Raw genomic sequence first — 15,916 nt, 5'->3', positions numbered from 1 at the left:
CTTTAATAAGCCTATTCTAAAGGTTAAAAACTTTATTCAGTCTAAAAATGTTGGCCTGAGGTCATCACTTCTAAATGGAGAATGCGTAGAAGCTTACCTTTGGTCCAAAGAGACCAAACACCCCCGGAAATCCTTGTTCACCAGTATTCCCCTAATAAAAAAGAAGGAAGGGAAAGTATGGATATATTGCCTAGCAAAAGAATGCTGTCCTATAAAGGAATTTGAGTTGTCAGCCCTCACCAGTTGCCCTTTAACTCCCTGATCTCCTTGTTTTCCTGGTAATCCCATCCCGCCAATGGATCCTCTCTTCCCTGCTGGACCAATTTGTCCTGGGAGCCCCTTCTCGCCCTATAGAAGAAATGCAATCACACGAGAATCGTTTTTACATCCATGCCATAACCTCTATATAGATACTTTAACAAAAATACAGAAGTCACTATAGTTCAGCGAGCACCTACTTCATGTTTTCTGTGATAAGGCACTGCTAATTGCATTTAGTGTGGTCCCTAATCATGTAGCAAGTATCAGTAGCAAAACTTAACTTAAAATACAGTTGTGCTGGCCTGTTGCTTTCTCATTTGGGTGCCCCTTAAATCGGTTTAGATTTAGATGCAGAAGAACCAAGCTACAGTTCATCAAAACTTGGCATGTTTATGTTTAGATCATCACATATAACAAAATTAGAATGCAACTTGATGCCCTGAGTGGGGCAGCGAGGTGAAAACTGTCCAATGCTTCAGATCTCATAAATACAGCCTCTCTGTTTGTCTTGCATATTTGCATCTTATATAATATTTGCAAGGACATGCAAACAAAAACTGTGGCAATTCATTGATACTTTCCAACACAAACTTCCCGACATTATTGCAATGGATAGTAGGTCTTCTGAGAAACAGTATAAAGACTTTATGCAGCATTCAGCCTTTGAAATTACATAAGGCTCCACATATAAAGGCAGCATTATGTTGCTGAGGGAGGCATTTATAGCAGATTAAAAGCTTTCTGGCAATTACGAGTAATATCAGCAACAATTTTGCCTGCACTGCAGTCTATAAAGATTCTTATGCTGTTAACATGTTCCTTATGAATATGATCAAAGCCAGGCAAGCTGTCAAGCATCATTTCATCATCATCACCTTTGGACCAAAGGATCCTTGATTTCCAGGAAGCCCTGTTACACCCTTTTCACCCTGCTGCCCAGGTTTTCCAGGAAAGCCCACGTTTCCATCTTCTCCTTGCTCCCCCTAAATACAGGAGGCAATCAATGAGCAATATTTTCTTTTCATTCAATGAAACAGGCACCACTGACAGTGTCTTCACCTTAACGCCTTTACTTCCATCTATGCCAGGCTGGCCATCCATACCAGGTGGACCCTCAAGTCCCTCCCTCCCAACAACCCCACGTGGACCAGTGGAGCCCTCGGGACCCTTGGACGATCAGAAAACTTTATGTTAATGTTTAAGTTAAGGTTTCATTATATAAGCAGACAAGGAGTTTGTCCAACTCACTGGTGGCCCTTTGGTACCAGATGCACCTCTTGCCCCTGATTTTCCTTTCTGACCCTGAAACACAAAGAATTCATGTCAAGGTTCAGACATGGGTACATAAAAGAAAATACAGTAATAATAATATCCCAGTAATATTGGAAGAGGTGATTAAGTTACTCATAAATGTAAAATCTTGCAACTATTTATGTCCTTACTTGGTCACCTTTGGATCCTTTCAGTCCTGGTTGTCCCTTTGGTCCAGGTTTCCCCTGAAATGATTATTAGTGTTTGATTTAAAGATTGCAGTTTTTTTTATGGACAATTTTACACAATATTCATACAACTGAGTTTTACAGTTTACAAGAAAAAGTATACTTACAGGAAGGCCAGGGGCACCAGGATCCCCTCTTGCTCCATCAAAACCTATTTGACCCTGAAAATGTTTATTTTCTTCATTTCAATGCTGATTTTAACCCCGTTTGCACCAAAAATAATGTAAAAAGAGGAGCATATCACTTTTTTTTTAAACTTTACTTACAGTCTGCCCTGGGTCACCTGGTTCTCCTCTCTCTCCTCTGTCTCCAGGACGGCCCTGGATTAAGATTGGAAAACATAATAAACAATCAGGAAGAGCACACAGAGAACCAGCACTTGAAAAACTGCTAAATCTCGGAAACTCACTCTGTCACCTTCAGGACCTGGGAGACCTTCTAATTTGCTGTCATCCCCCTGTTCACCCTAATTGAGCAACATAGAAAAAAAAACAACTGCAATCAGTAGATTTTCCCTTAAATCCAGCAGTCTTTGCAAAATCAATGCATGCTTTGTTTGAAACACATGGCTTGCTCTCTTTATATGGATGGCAAATCATTACATGCACTATTACCCACAATGATTCCATTTTACATAAATGGAGCCAATATTTGTTCCAGGGTCTTTATGAGATTCATTAAACAATAGCCACAGATATGTGTATAATTTTAATAGGTATGTGCTGTGCATGTATCAAATGAAATAAATAATTGAAGAGCCCAGAAAGGAAAATAAAAAGCTGAAGTATAATTAGGGCTGAGCAGGGGCCAAGTAAATGAACGAAAATGTACTGTAGCAAAAATGATAAAAACAGAACTGTGACAGATCTGTATTTATCTGCACTATTTTTTATTGACAGTCATAAATTTTGCAATCATCCATGTGATTGGATGATATTGATTTAATTAGAGCGCAAGCATAGCCATCATATCTAGGATATTGGCAAAGGGAAAATGACAAATATCCACATCCAGATGGCTTCTGCCAAGGGACTAAAAAAATTGCAAATTAGCATCTCACTAAAACTGTGGTGCAGTGAGTTACATTCTATGCTGCTCCTGTCAAATAAACACAAATTATGTGGCTAATCTCGCCAAAATCATGTGCAGAAGAGTCCAGGTGCTTGGCTAATTATATACACTTGATACACTGAGTTAATTGGGTGTGTCCTAGTTCATATCACTGATCAAATTAGAGATGACTTTGGGGATATTGCAAGGACAACAAGATAGACACAGGAAGCACTAATTAGAGACACAACTGAAGTTCAAGTGTATCCCCAAAAAACACTCCTAACCATGCACTCAAAGACAATGTGCTACATACATTGTTAGGAAGAGCTCATTAGACACAAAGAGCAACTGCCTATTAGAGGCAGTAAATAAGACTGGGAATGTACCTTTTCACCTTTTGGCCCAGGTGGTCCCAGTGGGCCTGGTGGTCCAGCGTGACCCTATGACAAGAAAATACGATTATGACCCAACCTCATTTCAGAACAGCAAGCTCTGAGCTTAAGCTTCACAGTGTGACGTGTTTGTAAGACAGAAGAAGAGCAGAAAAAACATCCGACTGCATCCAATAGTGTCACTGGCCTTTACTTCAATAGCGTGCATACAGTCATAAAATAATTAACTTGAATGAAAATGTTTATTTTACTACTTGATAAGATGAATCCCCAGGTTAATGATATTATTCCGTCTTATATGCAGTAATAGTGTTGCATTTTACTGTTATATTTTTTATAGATCGTCGTCTCATATATTCTCTGACTGGAGTAGGTGCCACTCATAGGGATCGTTTTGTACGCAAGAATCATCGCAATGACCCGTGAAAAAACATCCCTTTTTATGTGAGTCTGTACAGAGCCTGAAGATGAAAACCTGGCTGTTTGAATATTCCCCTCGGGTCTCTCATTTTTCATAACACCCCACAATTAGATGCTTGTATTAAACAAAGGCTTACCTGGTAACCTGATATGCCCGGGTCTCCTTGTTGGCCCATTCTCCCTGGAGCACCCTAGGGAAATATATATATTTAGCCCATATATACAAACACACTAATGAAGTCTTTTAGTCCTACTGTAAAGAATTTACCACTGGTCCGATGGTTCCTCTTGCTCCCTTCTGCCCAAAAAATCCTAGCTCTCCCGGCACACCGGCTGGCCCAGTCTCACCCAGATGACCTTGTTGACCTTTGCTCCCCTGGAGAAAGGCCATCAATGAGCAGCTATTCACTGAGCATACAAATAGCCCTAAGTAGTTGTGCAGTTAGTTTGTCAAAATCAAACATCTAATGCTAAAACTCTACTTGACAAGCACCTTCAGTGTTGTGCTTATTGAGGTTACAGACCTTTCTGTTTGTTTACTACTACAGCAGAGAACGTTTTAACTCCCAGTGCAAGAGAGTAAATTGACAGACATCCAAGATTGAAAGATGTATTTAGCTTCAAGCAAGTGAACTGACAAACCTTTTCTCCTGGCCTTCCTCTTTCCCCAATTTTGCCAGGTTTACCCTCCTGACCCTGATAACAGAAAATCAAACAGGGTTCTAGTGGACCAAAAGAGCTGTCTTTTTATTGGAACTGAATGAAATTTGGAGCTGGCTACCAAAACACTCACCCTCACGCCCACAAGCCCAGGAGGCCCAGGGGGTCCTTCCTTTCCTTTCAGGCCAAATTCACCCCTGTCTCCTGTGGTGCCCTCAGGACCAGCATCCCCCTTTTCACCCTGGGAAGAGTGGAACGAGTCAAATAAAAAGAAGAAAACCATGATCTAACAGTTGAGTGAGAATAAACTGGATTACTGTAACAATAATTACAAACATTCATAGCTTCATATATTTGAACAAAGTATCATTATTTATATCCAATAAAGTATTTTACAAGCCCAAAATAAATATGTTACAGTGTTTTATAAGCCATTAATGATACTGCCCACTGAGAGGCCTGCACAACAGCGGATGGAGATGCCTGCTGGTAGTGTAAGGAGTTAATATCTACCAGCCGGAGGAGTTTGATTCCGAGGAGAGCTTCAGGTTATATATAAAATCTTTAATGGTATTCAGCATTTCTGTACAGTAACAGACGTCTAAGCGCAGAAAAGGCAAGCGGTACAGCTAACTGTATCTAAAAGTCTTACTCCAGCACTCTGAGCTAGCTGCAGTTTCCAAGCTTGTAAATAGAGCTACAGCCGTTAAGCCAGGATGACACAAAAGCATGACTAATTTATTAGACCAAACAGGCACCGTACTGGAAATATTTCAGAGATAAAAAATAAATAAATAAATAAAAGTGTCATTTTGACTTGACATATTCTTTAAGGTGTTTGTGCTCCCAGAGTATCAAGTATCATAAGAAAGTAGGGCAAAGTTTGGCTGTAAATATGATGTTACATCATCAGAAATTATCATGAGGACAGATTTGTTTCACTGACAATTTCTTGGCCGTCTAACTTTTTACAGCCGAAATGTCGTCTTCTAAGAAAGTCTACCCGTCTTGCTGTCTGACAGTACTTTTTAGGAAAAGGCATAGTGGACCTTCTTCATGTAAAGTAACGAGAAATAAAACAGACTATCCCAAATGAGTATCTCATTAGAATGCAGGACTGAACTGAGGTGTCCCAAGAAACGCACTTAGACTTTAGAGAACACGGCATATTATTATTATGCCATTATTAACAGAGGAAAATGAGAACAACTTCAGTTTTTTTTCCAGCACTGTAGTCAGGCTGACAGTTCTGTCAGGTTTCATGGTCCTTTGTGGTTCAGTCACAGAGCAAAAATAAAATGCAACCTCCTTGTGACTAGGAAAAAGAGACTGAGAGAAATTGGTAAAGGTTTGCATTAATTGTTGTCTATAAATGTAGACACAGTTTCAATTTTGCAATCAATCTGAGGCAGCCTGGAACAATTACTGCAACTCAGTGCATGCATGTCATGTTGTTTGCATGACTTAACTGGTTCTATTCTGGTTCTATTTCTATATAAAATCAAGGATGCAGAGCATCTATGTCATTGTTTTGCACCAACTGTGTTGCACTCGCTGTATTCTTGGAGACATTTTTCAATTACTGTTTCAAATCTACGAGGTTCTGGCTGTGCTATGAATGTAATTAAGTTAACTGTGTGTAGTCACAGATCTGGTCCCTGCCTTCAAAGCAACCATTTCAAAGGCAACACGATCATAGTCACTATAATCTTAGCCGTGCCACGATCTTCAACCCCTGTTGATCCAGAGTGGCTGCATTAGTGCTAACTAGCACTGACATCATGAAGTTCTTTAAAAATAAAATTAGAACAATTCAAAAAATGTTCTTCATCTAAAACATCAACACATGTTTAAATCTCCAACCCCACTACCCCTTACCCTTAATTAACACTTTGTTATTAAGTCATCAGTCAACATTTATTAGCAGGGAATGAAGAGTGACCTTCATTACTCCTGATCTAGCCCTTTTACATTAGGTTCCAGGACATTTTAGAATCAATTTTAAGATTATTTAAATTACTTACAGAGTATGGTCTGACTCCCCAATATATTGCTCCTCGTTTATCACAGGACAACCATGTTCATATTCTAAGATGTAATTGTGAACTAATGCTGACTAATGGTGAAACAACAATCAAATGCTGTGATCCTTATTTTTAATCTAAATGCAGGCTGTTTAGTATTTCCGTTATCTGTTACAGGATTTTTATGTGTAAGTCATCGGCCCATGATCCATCACAATTCACAGGTTACTGCCTGTACAGCGTGACCAGAACCTTGAGAACGATTTTGGGTGAAGACACATTCAGCAATCATCGTCCGTAAGTTTGATTAGTTTCTGACTGGTAGTTTGTTACTTTAGCCAAATGAGCTAATAACACTTTAATACAGGAGAAGCATTTATTTGGCAAAGTCAGGGACATTTTGCCACCTTCTCAAATAGAATACTGGCTGGTAGCTCTGACGAGACAAGACTGCAAGACATTTCAGTGAAAACAAATATAATGGGGTTCATACCATGTCAAAGTATCGTAATTACATAGTTTGGTAAACATTGTTTCTAAAAGTTTAATCTTGTGATTTTCTGCTGATGGTTTACATAATATTTGTGCAATAAACCACTACAATGCACCGATTTTCACTCCCCTTTCATTCCTCAAACAACAGCAAAAGCTGCTAATCTCTTCTGGTAGCTGCACTGTGGCCAGAAACCTCTCAAAGTAGTTTACTCCGCTGAACAGAAGAAAAAGTCCTGTACAGCATGAAGCTGAAAAGAATCTCAGGTTGCTTCTTCTAATCCTCAGTGTTCTCAGCTCACATTTTAGCACGTTGACGGAGCAAAAAGCGCTTTGTGGGTCCATCAGCCGTACTTCCAACATTTTGGCTTTGCTGAATAGGCACACTTTTTATGCTTTTCCTCTTTTTTCTGTCACACTATCTGCCAGACAGCAGAGCTCCTAAAATAGCTTGCTATCTGTTTTCACTGCGCATCAACACAATGTACTCCAATTGTACAAAGGCCAATATCTCACAAACAATACTTGACTTGTTCTAATTACAGTAAGCTGCTACCGTAAACAGGAAAGTTTGCAAAGTTCACCGACAGCTTCAGGATAAAATTAATCAGCGTCGAAGTTAATAACAATTATTTAACTACTAGCTGAATAATTGATAAATGTTTTTATAATCACTCCGGGACTGTACAATTAAAAACAGTTAATACACATCTCTTTTTTTATATTTTTAAAGTATTTTAAAACTTGCCTTGGCACCATCAGGTCCACTTGGCCCAGCCTCCGCATCAATGCCTGGCTCACCCTGACAGACAAATCACAAAAACATTATAGTTGTATTTCTTCCTGATGACAAAGACGGTAATGAAATGGAAGCAAAAACAGATGTAATTGCACACTCAAACATTTAGCACTTTGTGTCGATTTTGGTGCAGACTAAATAAATCAAGTACATCATAATCATTAAGACATCACAGAAAGAAAACTTGGGAAACTCACTCTCTCGCCAATCAAGCCTTGTTCGCCGATGCTACCAGGTAGACCAATGTCACCCTGTCAAACAGTGAAGCGTGACCGTTAAGCTACCATCAATGTGTTAAATGTCTAACATGCAATCTTTGATATCAACAGGATAAATTTAATCAGTGCCACCTGTTATGAAGGGTACTACGATGTAAATCATGGGAGTAAAAACTGACTTTTTACAAAAGCTTAACTAACTAATAGCTTAACTTAATCTGCCAGCACAAAACTACTACCGGTACTTTTTGTGCTGAAAAGTAATGAAATTATTAACAATGGCAGCAAAGACAAAGACAGCAACCTGAGTGGATAAAAAGCATACAGGAACACAACAGTCACATATATACAAAAAGCAGTTCATACAGCTTTGGAATTAATGTTACTTTTTTAAAACTTGAACTTTGAGCAGTTACACTGTATTCACAGGTCGATACCTATCTTAGTAGATAAGTCCAAATCCAGTAGGTTATTCCTGTGCATCAATATTAAACCCACTGACGGGTCAAGGGAGTAACACCTATCCCATTACAGTGCAATATTGTAATGAAAAACCTTGAGTCTAGGATTTCATGTGGAGTTTAGTCTGACAGATACCTCTCAAATAAAAATTGTTGTAGACCTTCTGAACTCATATGATGTATGGAAAAACATTTGTCATAGAAGCACTACAGGGTCAAATAATCTCAGCTATATATATCCATAGCATCACAGAATGACCTGTAGCAGAAGTCTAAACAGACAGACACAGCCTTACCCATCATAGTTGGGTATGCCCTCAACTATGATGATGCCCTCTTAACTTCAGCATTGCACCTCGACTATATGACATATAATTTCACATGACATTTCCTTTCTAAAGTATCTACAGTGTTTTCTGGCTGTGTACAAAACTATTTTCAAGAAAAATGAGACCCTGTGGAAACTGGAGAACTATTTTTTGTTATACAAGTTTTATCTTTACTACAAGTTTGAGATCTGTTTTGCGTGTTTAAGAAATTGGCGTGTATAGAACAAACACACTAAACTTGATTTAGTGTGTTTGTTGATTTCACTAAACCATCTGATTGTGGAGATTTTCTCTCCAATATTGTTGGAATACAATATAAAGCAACTGTTGTTGTGAATTGGCACCGTATAACTAAAACTGAATTGATCTATTATATATAGTATCATTAAAATATTCAAAGAATGAATGGAAATCTATGCATGCAAGGGACAAGCCAGAATTGAAAGGCCTCCGAAATGAAAGGCCTCAGACTCTCAGGCGGCACAGCAATAAAAGCAGGCATGATTTTGTAGCGCAGAGCCCTGCATGGGCTCAGGAACACTTTTGAAACCCGCTGCCATTGAGCCCTGTTCATCTCTACATGTACAAATGCAAATTAAAAGTATTAGGCAAAAGAATAACCATATAAACGAGATCCAGAAACACTGCTGCTGCCTCCTGGGCTTGAGCTCACTATGCATGGAAAAAAGACAGGAAAATCCTGTGGCCTGATTTGAAATTCTTTTTGGAAATCCTGGAAACCGCATCCTCTGGTTTAAAGAGGAGCGGAATCGTCTGACATCCCTGATTGTATTGGGCTGCTTTAGCGCAAGTAATATGGACACATAGGTGCCATTAATGCTGATCGATACATACAGGCTTTAAAATAATAATAATAAATAGTCTTGTACCATTGCTGTACTGTATTCTGATTTTCTTTACATTTTATGCTACCGATAATTTGGGGAAAATGAGTCTGAATGTATTCAGTACTATATATTTCTGTAAAGCATAAAGCAAATAAATCACAATTTCTCAATGATCCCAGAGTAGACCTAAAACAATGTGACCTTTCTGGAGACACAAATGACATGATTAAATCATCAAAGGCAGTTTTGATATTATAATTCAATAAAAAAAAAGTGCAATTCTGACAACATATCATCCTCGTCACCTTCTCTCCAAGATCACCAGGCGGTCCTCTCTCTCCGGTCTTCCCTGGTAGCCCCTGTTAGGAACAGTCACAGCTTTATTATTCTATCCAAATGTAAAAGTCAGTTGGAGGCTTTACACAGACTGTGTGATCAACTTACACTCGGCCCAATCTCCCCAAGTGGCCCAGTTGTTCCTGGTGGCCCTGCTGGTCCCTGTGGCAATAAAACAGGAGCCTCAATAAAAAGGTTAAGAGCATTTTCTAATCTTGGACAAACCTCTGAAAGTGACATTAAAAGAGTAAAAAGAACAGGTGAAAAGAAACAAGTAATAGGCAGAAAGTTTCGATTTGTGAATATAAGTTAATCTGCAGCCATCACAACACAGAGCCAAAACTCCTAAAAGATGTAAAAACTGGGCTGCTGTCATAGAGACACAGTGAGGCTACAATAAGGCTGCCAGGGAAGGAGGAAGGAGATGGTGTAAATCAACTTGTCTCCAACTCACTACTTTTCTGCTTGTGTTTGTGAGATTTGGGAAGCATGAGAGAAAGAGGATTAGGCTGTCTAAGGCTTTTTCAAACAGGATAGAAGTTCCTAAGTAGGGTCAAAAATGAAGAAAATCAGTCTAAATATGCAGGGGCACGTAGGGTGCATAGTAGCTGCTACAGAGCTCTGAGTTATAGTAGACAATGAGATACTGATTTATGACGTATCTTCTAAGAAATTCTGCAACAGCTAGATTTTGCATAACTAAACCACATGGAGTGAACACCAGAGAAAAAATGTGACCAACAAAAGCAGCTATTGTTAAAGCTTCAAAAAAGTACATAAACTCACTGGCTCTCCTGCAAGTCCTTTGGCTCCTGGAGGTCCAGAGTGGCCTTGGATACCCTGAAAATAATAGCCATTTGTTACACCCACACTCCAGGTACTCATAAATATTTTGAAATGCTATAACCCCCACGAGATAAACATAAACAACGCACACCTATGTCTTATCCACTACTATTGCTTACAACAAATTCAACACTGACCTAAAAGAAAGCTTTGTTAGCCCCAATAACTTACTTGAAATCCTTTAGGCCCAGATTCACCTGGCTCACCAAGTCTTCCCTGCAGACAATGACACACACAGAAAAATAGGTTTTGAAATGTGAGTAGCCAGTTAGATATAATTGTGTTGTTTCCATGTGTTAAAATTAGGATAGGGCTTGGTTCACTTTCTCTCTATCCTCGATTAGGTTTAACGTTACAGCTACGTTTTGCATTGAAATCTCTGATAGCCACTAGAACCACAACCATTTCCTGACAAACAGGAAATTATCTTGGTAAAGTTTCTATCCATCAAAGTCAAGTTTGGTAAATGGAATCTGGACCCAAATTTGTGTGAGTGCATTTTGCTTTCATTATTTTCTTATGCCTAATAACTGCTGATGTATTTGCCAAATAACCAGGAGGTGCCAAGAGTAAGAACTGCCAAGCGTTCATGTCAAATAATTGAAGTGACAGTCATTTTGAAATGTATCAATAAGTTTAAAAAAATTAACCTAATTCAGACCTGATTGTGTTCAAACCCAGAACAAAAATGATCTAATGGAGCTTTAAGACTGTTACAGCCAACTGATATTAAACAGAACCTGAGATCATATCTCACCAACTGTTGTATATATTCACACCAAACTTGGCCCCTTTCTCATTTTCCAAACCGCACATCCTCAATTCCTTTTCCTCTTATCTTAGTCTCTACCACCAGAGTGGGGGTGCCTCAGTAAGAAAAAAATGCATTTCTCCCATCACAGTGCCAATGCTTTTAACACGATAAGATCAAATTGTGATTTTGCACCGCTGAACTGCTGGACCTACCTGTTGTTGCATGTACTAAAATAAATTGCTGCAAGTGTAAACGATCTTTGCTGTCAGTTACTTTAGATTTATATTTGAAGAAATGTGTTTACCTTTAATTGACCACTTTTACATTACTGTATTTTTACTTTTATCCCTCCAGTTTTGTGCACACCCACCCTCTTACTTTAGCGTTTCTGGTCAAAATTGACTAGTCAGTTTTAGCAGCTCTTAAATTAGCATAACAGACATTTTTCACCACCAAATTCAGTTCAATGAGTCGTTCAGTGGGCCATTCAGGGGGTCAGGGGCCAGGGTCATCACTTTTATATTTTCAAGTGCATAGTGTGGAGGATGCCATAAGGCCTTGAGGCAATCAGATGTAAAACACAATATTTCTGAGTGTTTTAAGTTGTAAATTGAGGCGATTTGACCCGAAAATGACAGGAAGGTTATTTATGTAACTTTTGCAACGCTCACTGCTCAACTAATAATGGTTAATACATTACAAAAGTGTAATAAAATGAATTATTTGTTCATTTAAGAATCTGCAGAACACTGTGAACCAGCTGAGGACATTACAGCTGGAGTAATGCTTCCATCACAGTGGAACCAAACCTGATGATCATCATATACATGCAACATTAAATACTGAACTTCTACAGTATCAACAGTGCCCGTTTATCTGAAATGCTATTTCTGAGAAAGCTGGAAGGCTAAATGATCAAATGCAACCAGGATTTGTGCTAATGCAAAAAATTACTGTTAGAAGAAATTTCGTCACCATGTCTCCAGGGAGGCCCAATTTTCCTCGTGGACCATCAGGGCCCTGCAAAGAAAAGAAAAAAACCATCGGTTAACTGAGCTTTTTCAAATCCCCCAGAGTTTAAGTGTTTCTCACTGACAAGCACTACCAGCACCATCAATATTTTAATGCTCTTTGATTTAAGACTCAGTTGTTAAATTTGTTTTTAACAAGAGTGCCCTCTAAAGATTCTTCAGATGCTAAAAACAGCTAATAACCACAGTCTTCAGAACAAAGTCTCTCGTAAAGATTCTCATGATTTGTCGTTTTCTCTGCAGAAATTTGAGCCATTTGTTTTTCATGGAGCATATTTGATGTGCGTAATCAGGAAACCTAATGACAAACATTCCTCAAAGGCAGCTGCAGAATAATATGACCAGCAATGAATCCCTGCGCGTTAACTGAACATCACACTCTGCGTATCTTGTAACTAGCATCACCTTTGATTTTTTTGACCATGTGCTCACCTTTATTCCTGTAGATCCTTTCTCCCCCACTGGGCCATCTGGACCTCTTGGACCCTATGCAAAGAAATAAAAGCTGAGGAATAGTTTGAGAAACACTGGCCTTTAACAGACCTAAAGGGGATGTTGTTTAACAAATAAAGTTAATGATTTTGGGCAATTAATCTCCATTTTTGTCATTCCCATTTAGCAGAGCCTGGGAGGCAGTGCTTCTGGTTTGATTGCATACTATGGTTTAGCCCACACTGGAGAGACATCATCAAAGATTGTGGCTATTTAGCAAATAGTTTGCATCTGGATATTAGCTCCACACAGTGCCCACACTGGGAACACTTTGTCCTCATTTTTCCAAGACTACGCACAGCAGTGCTGCCTTCACACTAAAGTAATTTTGAAGAAGCCTTGGGAAAGGCTAAAAATCCTTTAGCTGATTCATACTTGCTTTTAAAATGAACAAAACTGTTTAGTCAATACTTAAGAACTGATTCTGTGTGATTCTAGTTCTTTTTCCTTTTCTAAGTATCCTAAATAATGCAAACAGACAGAGTAGAATATATACAGAGCGCTAATTTAATGCTATTTCCATTAAGCTGTCAGAATAAAATTATGCTTTCTGTTGTTCAGAAACTCAGCAGTGTTAGGAGTGAGAAACCTTTTGAGGTAGTAACTGTGTTCAGCTTGTGTTCAAAACTTGTGTTAAACAGGTTGTAAAATATACATTTAATTTAATAAGAAACTGAAATTGAGATTAATAGATTCACTCAAAAAGTCTGTTTCCTTAAATATAATGTTTTGTCTGATAATGAGAAATATTTACACGTCAGTAGGATCATTTTAACTGTTTCCTGTTTAAATAATTTTTTAAATCACGTCTCACTTTCTTGATGCATAATAGGAGAGTAAGTGATCATAATTCAAGATACTCTGACTTGTTTCCAACAAATCTTTAAACAGATTCATACAATTTCATTAGATTTCTAATCTAACTTCACCTACAATCATTTTTTTCACTTATTTAGCACAAAAGACAAGGTTGACTATGTTATTTATTCAGACTGAACATCTAAAGTGCAAACATTTAGCATCCATCCATCCTTCCACTGATAATCATTTTTCACATCCTTTTAACTGGGACAGGAACATTAGTTTGAAGTTCACTCGCACTCAGTCTTTCTTTATTTCTTAAAAAAAAGAAAAAAGAAATGAATGGTGCAGTCAAATCACTAGAAAGAAAATTATTTTAATGAATAACCTGCAAATACCTAAAATGCCTAATGTGATGACTGAAAATTTAGTTCTATTTATAGTAATTAGGCAGGATAAAAGCATTGAGCTCTGTGACCCTGTAGAAGTACAACATAACAAGGGCAAACAAAAACATATAAAAGTCCTGTTTATTACAGTCATGTAAAAAAGGAAGTTTTCACTGCACTCTTTCAGAGCCCTATGAAACACTAAGTACACCTTTACTGCTTCCATAGGAATTAAGAAGGAAAGTATCCACCAGGTGCTGCAAATTACCCTTCACTAAATGATCAGCAAGTGACCACATGTTGACATAATGCCACAATATTCCCAGGAGTGGACATTTCAGCAAACTCATATCTGATTCAGACTGTCTAATTCTTATAGAAATTGCAAAAAAACCCCAAAAAAACCCTACATGTCAAACTGAACAGGCCTCAGTCAGCACAACAAAAGTTAAAGTTCACGACAGTACCAATACATAAAGACAGAATTTTGGCTTATTTGGAAGAGCTGCCAAGAGAAAGCCTCTTCTCTGTAAAAAGAACATGGCAGCACAGCTTAGGTCTACAAAGTTGCATCTGAACAATCCACAAGACCTTTGGAACAATATACTTTGGTCAGACAAGACCTTGTGGGAGATGTTTGGTCGTAATGCCAGCGTCACTTCTGGTGAAAGTCAAATACAACGTGTCAACATCTCATTCGAATTATCGAGAATGGTGGTGGAAGGATGATGGCTTGGACTTATTTTATAGTCACAGGACGAGGAAACTTTTCAGACCATAAACGCTTCCGTAACAAAAGTCCCTCAAAAACTGACAGTCTGATAAAATAATATAGAAAAAGACTACTTCAGTTTACTGATGCTAAAAGCTTTTCTACAAGCTACTGAATCATGATATATGATATGATATATATGCAGGTTTTCACAGGATGCTGCAGGCTTGTGAAAACGTTAATGTTTGTATGTGTGTAGGTACTTATAAAAATTATTTCTATAACAGACACAAATGTATAGCAGTCACATATGGATATATTTTGCATGTGAGATGAATCATTAGGGACAAATTAAGTCTTTCCACCAAGTGGGTGAGTACCTGGAAAAAACAAAACAAAAATACTGGCAGCGACCCGTGGTAGCCCTCAGCCTCCTATGTATGCACCTGAGGTATCGGTTTCAAAGTTATTTCAAAGTTAGCCAAGTTATTCGCATATACAGGATTTTCAGAAAATTTGACCCCTTGACCTCAACCAAGAGGTCAAGGTCACAGATTCAAACTATGATACACCTATGGTATCCATTTAAAACTCCTACACCGCTTCATTCACGAGTTATCATAGTCAAAGGTTTTTCAGCAAGCTTGACCTCTGACCCTTGATCTTGAGGTTGAGGTCACTGAGATTCAAACTCAACTGAGATTTTTAGTAGCTACGCCTTTGGTATCAAATTCAAAATCTTACATTACCTTATTCTCAAGTTACTGCATTCACAAACTTGGGTGTCCACATCACGCGCCCACCATGCCCACCTGGGTGACAACTATACCCCATTAGCCTTTAACGGCTGAGGGGTAAAAATGTGGCTAAAATGACATATTAGATCAATTATTTATTTTGTCCAAAATTTTGCACTCTTCCATTAAAGTCTATAACTCCTTAATTATATTATGCAAAGCTGGAAAACAATGAAGCACCAGTGACAGATTTAAACCTGCAGATGCAGCAAGATTCTGAGATAAGCTGCTACATCTTCTATATAGAAAGATATACAGATGGAGGCTCACTGAGGTTATCTTCTAAAATGATCTGTGGTTTT

The 15,916-nt window shown here is 38.3% G+C and overlaps 1 protein-coding gene across 5 annotated transcripts in view; it reads right to left on the bottom strand.

The window, feature by feature from the left end:
- Positions 1 to 15,916, bottom strand: part of col27a1b (collagen, type XXVII, alpha 1b) — a 66,024-nt gene that overhangs the window by 7,488 nt on the left and 42,620 nt on the right. For all 5 annotated transcript variants that reach the window (XM_004566726.3, XM_076891108.1, XM_076891110.1 and 2 more), the window contains 22 exons: positions 12,856 to 12,909; positions 12,368 to 12,412; positions 10,810 to 10,854; positions 10,579 to 10,632; positions 9,901 to 9,954; positions 9,762 to 9,815; positions 7,798 to 7,851; positions 7,550 to 7,603; positions 4,419 to 4,526; positions 4,268 to 4,321; positions 3,894 to 4,001; positions 3,763 to 3,816; positions 3,200 to 3,253; positions 2,170 to 2,226; positions 2,027 to 2,080; positions 1,868 to 1,921; positions 1,704 to 1,757; positions 1,510 to 1,563; positions 1,321 to 1,428; positions 1,137 to 1,244; positions 241 to 348; positions 98 to 151 (listed from right to left, as the gene is read on the bottom strand). In XM_004566726.3, the coding sequence (XP_004566783.2) occupies positions 98 to 151; positions 241 to 348; positions 1,137 to 1,244; positions 1,321 to 1,428; positions 1,510 to 1,563; positions 1,704 to 1,757; positions 1,868 to 1,921; positions 2,027 to 2,080; positions 2,170 to 2,226; positions 3,200 to 3,253; positions 3,763 to 3,816; positions 3,894 to 4,001; positions 4,268 to 4,321; positions 4,419 to 4,526; positions 7,550 to 7,603; positions 7,798 to 7,851; positions 9,762 to 9,815; positions 9,901 to 9,954; positions 10,579 to 10,632; positions 10,810 to 10,854; positions 12,368 to 12,412; positions 12,856 to 12,909 (1,443 nt within the window). The remainder of the gene's footprint in view (positions 1 to 97; positions 152 to 240; positions 349 to 1,136; positions 1,245 to 1,320; positions 1,429 to 1,509; positions 1,564 to 1,703; positions 1,758 to 1,867; positions 1,922 to 2,026; positions 2,081 to 2,169; positions 2,227 to 3,199; positions 3,254 to 3,762; positions 3,817 to 3,893; positions 4,002 to 4,267; positions 4,322 to 4,418; positions 4,527 to 7,549; positions 7,604 to 7,797; positions 7,852 to 9,761; positions 9,816 to 9,900; positions 9,955 to 10,578; positions 10,633 to 10,809; positions 10,855 to 12,367; positions 12,413 to 12,855; positions 12,910 to 15,916) is intronic.

The sequence above is a fragment of the Maylandia zebra genome, linkage group LG12, assembly GCF_041146795.1.
Source record: "Maylandia zebra isolate NMK-2024a linkage group LG12, Mzebra_GT3a, whole genome shotgun sequence".
NCBI lineage: Eukaryota > Metazoa > Chordata > Actinopteri > Cichliformes > Cichlidae > Maylandia > Maylandia zebra.
The sequence above is the reverse complement of the archived record's forward strand: the minus strand, read 5'-3'. Positions and strand labels throughout refer to the sequence as shown.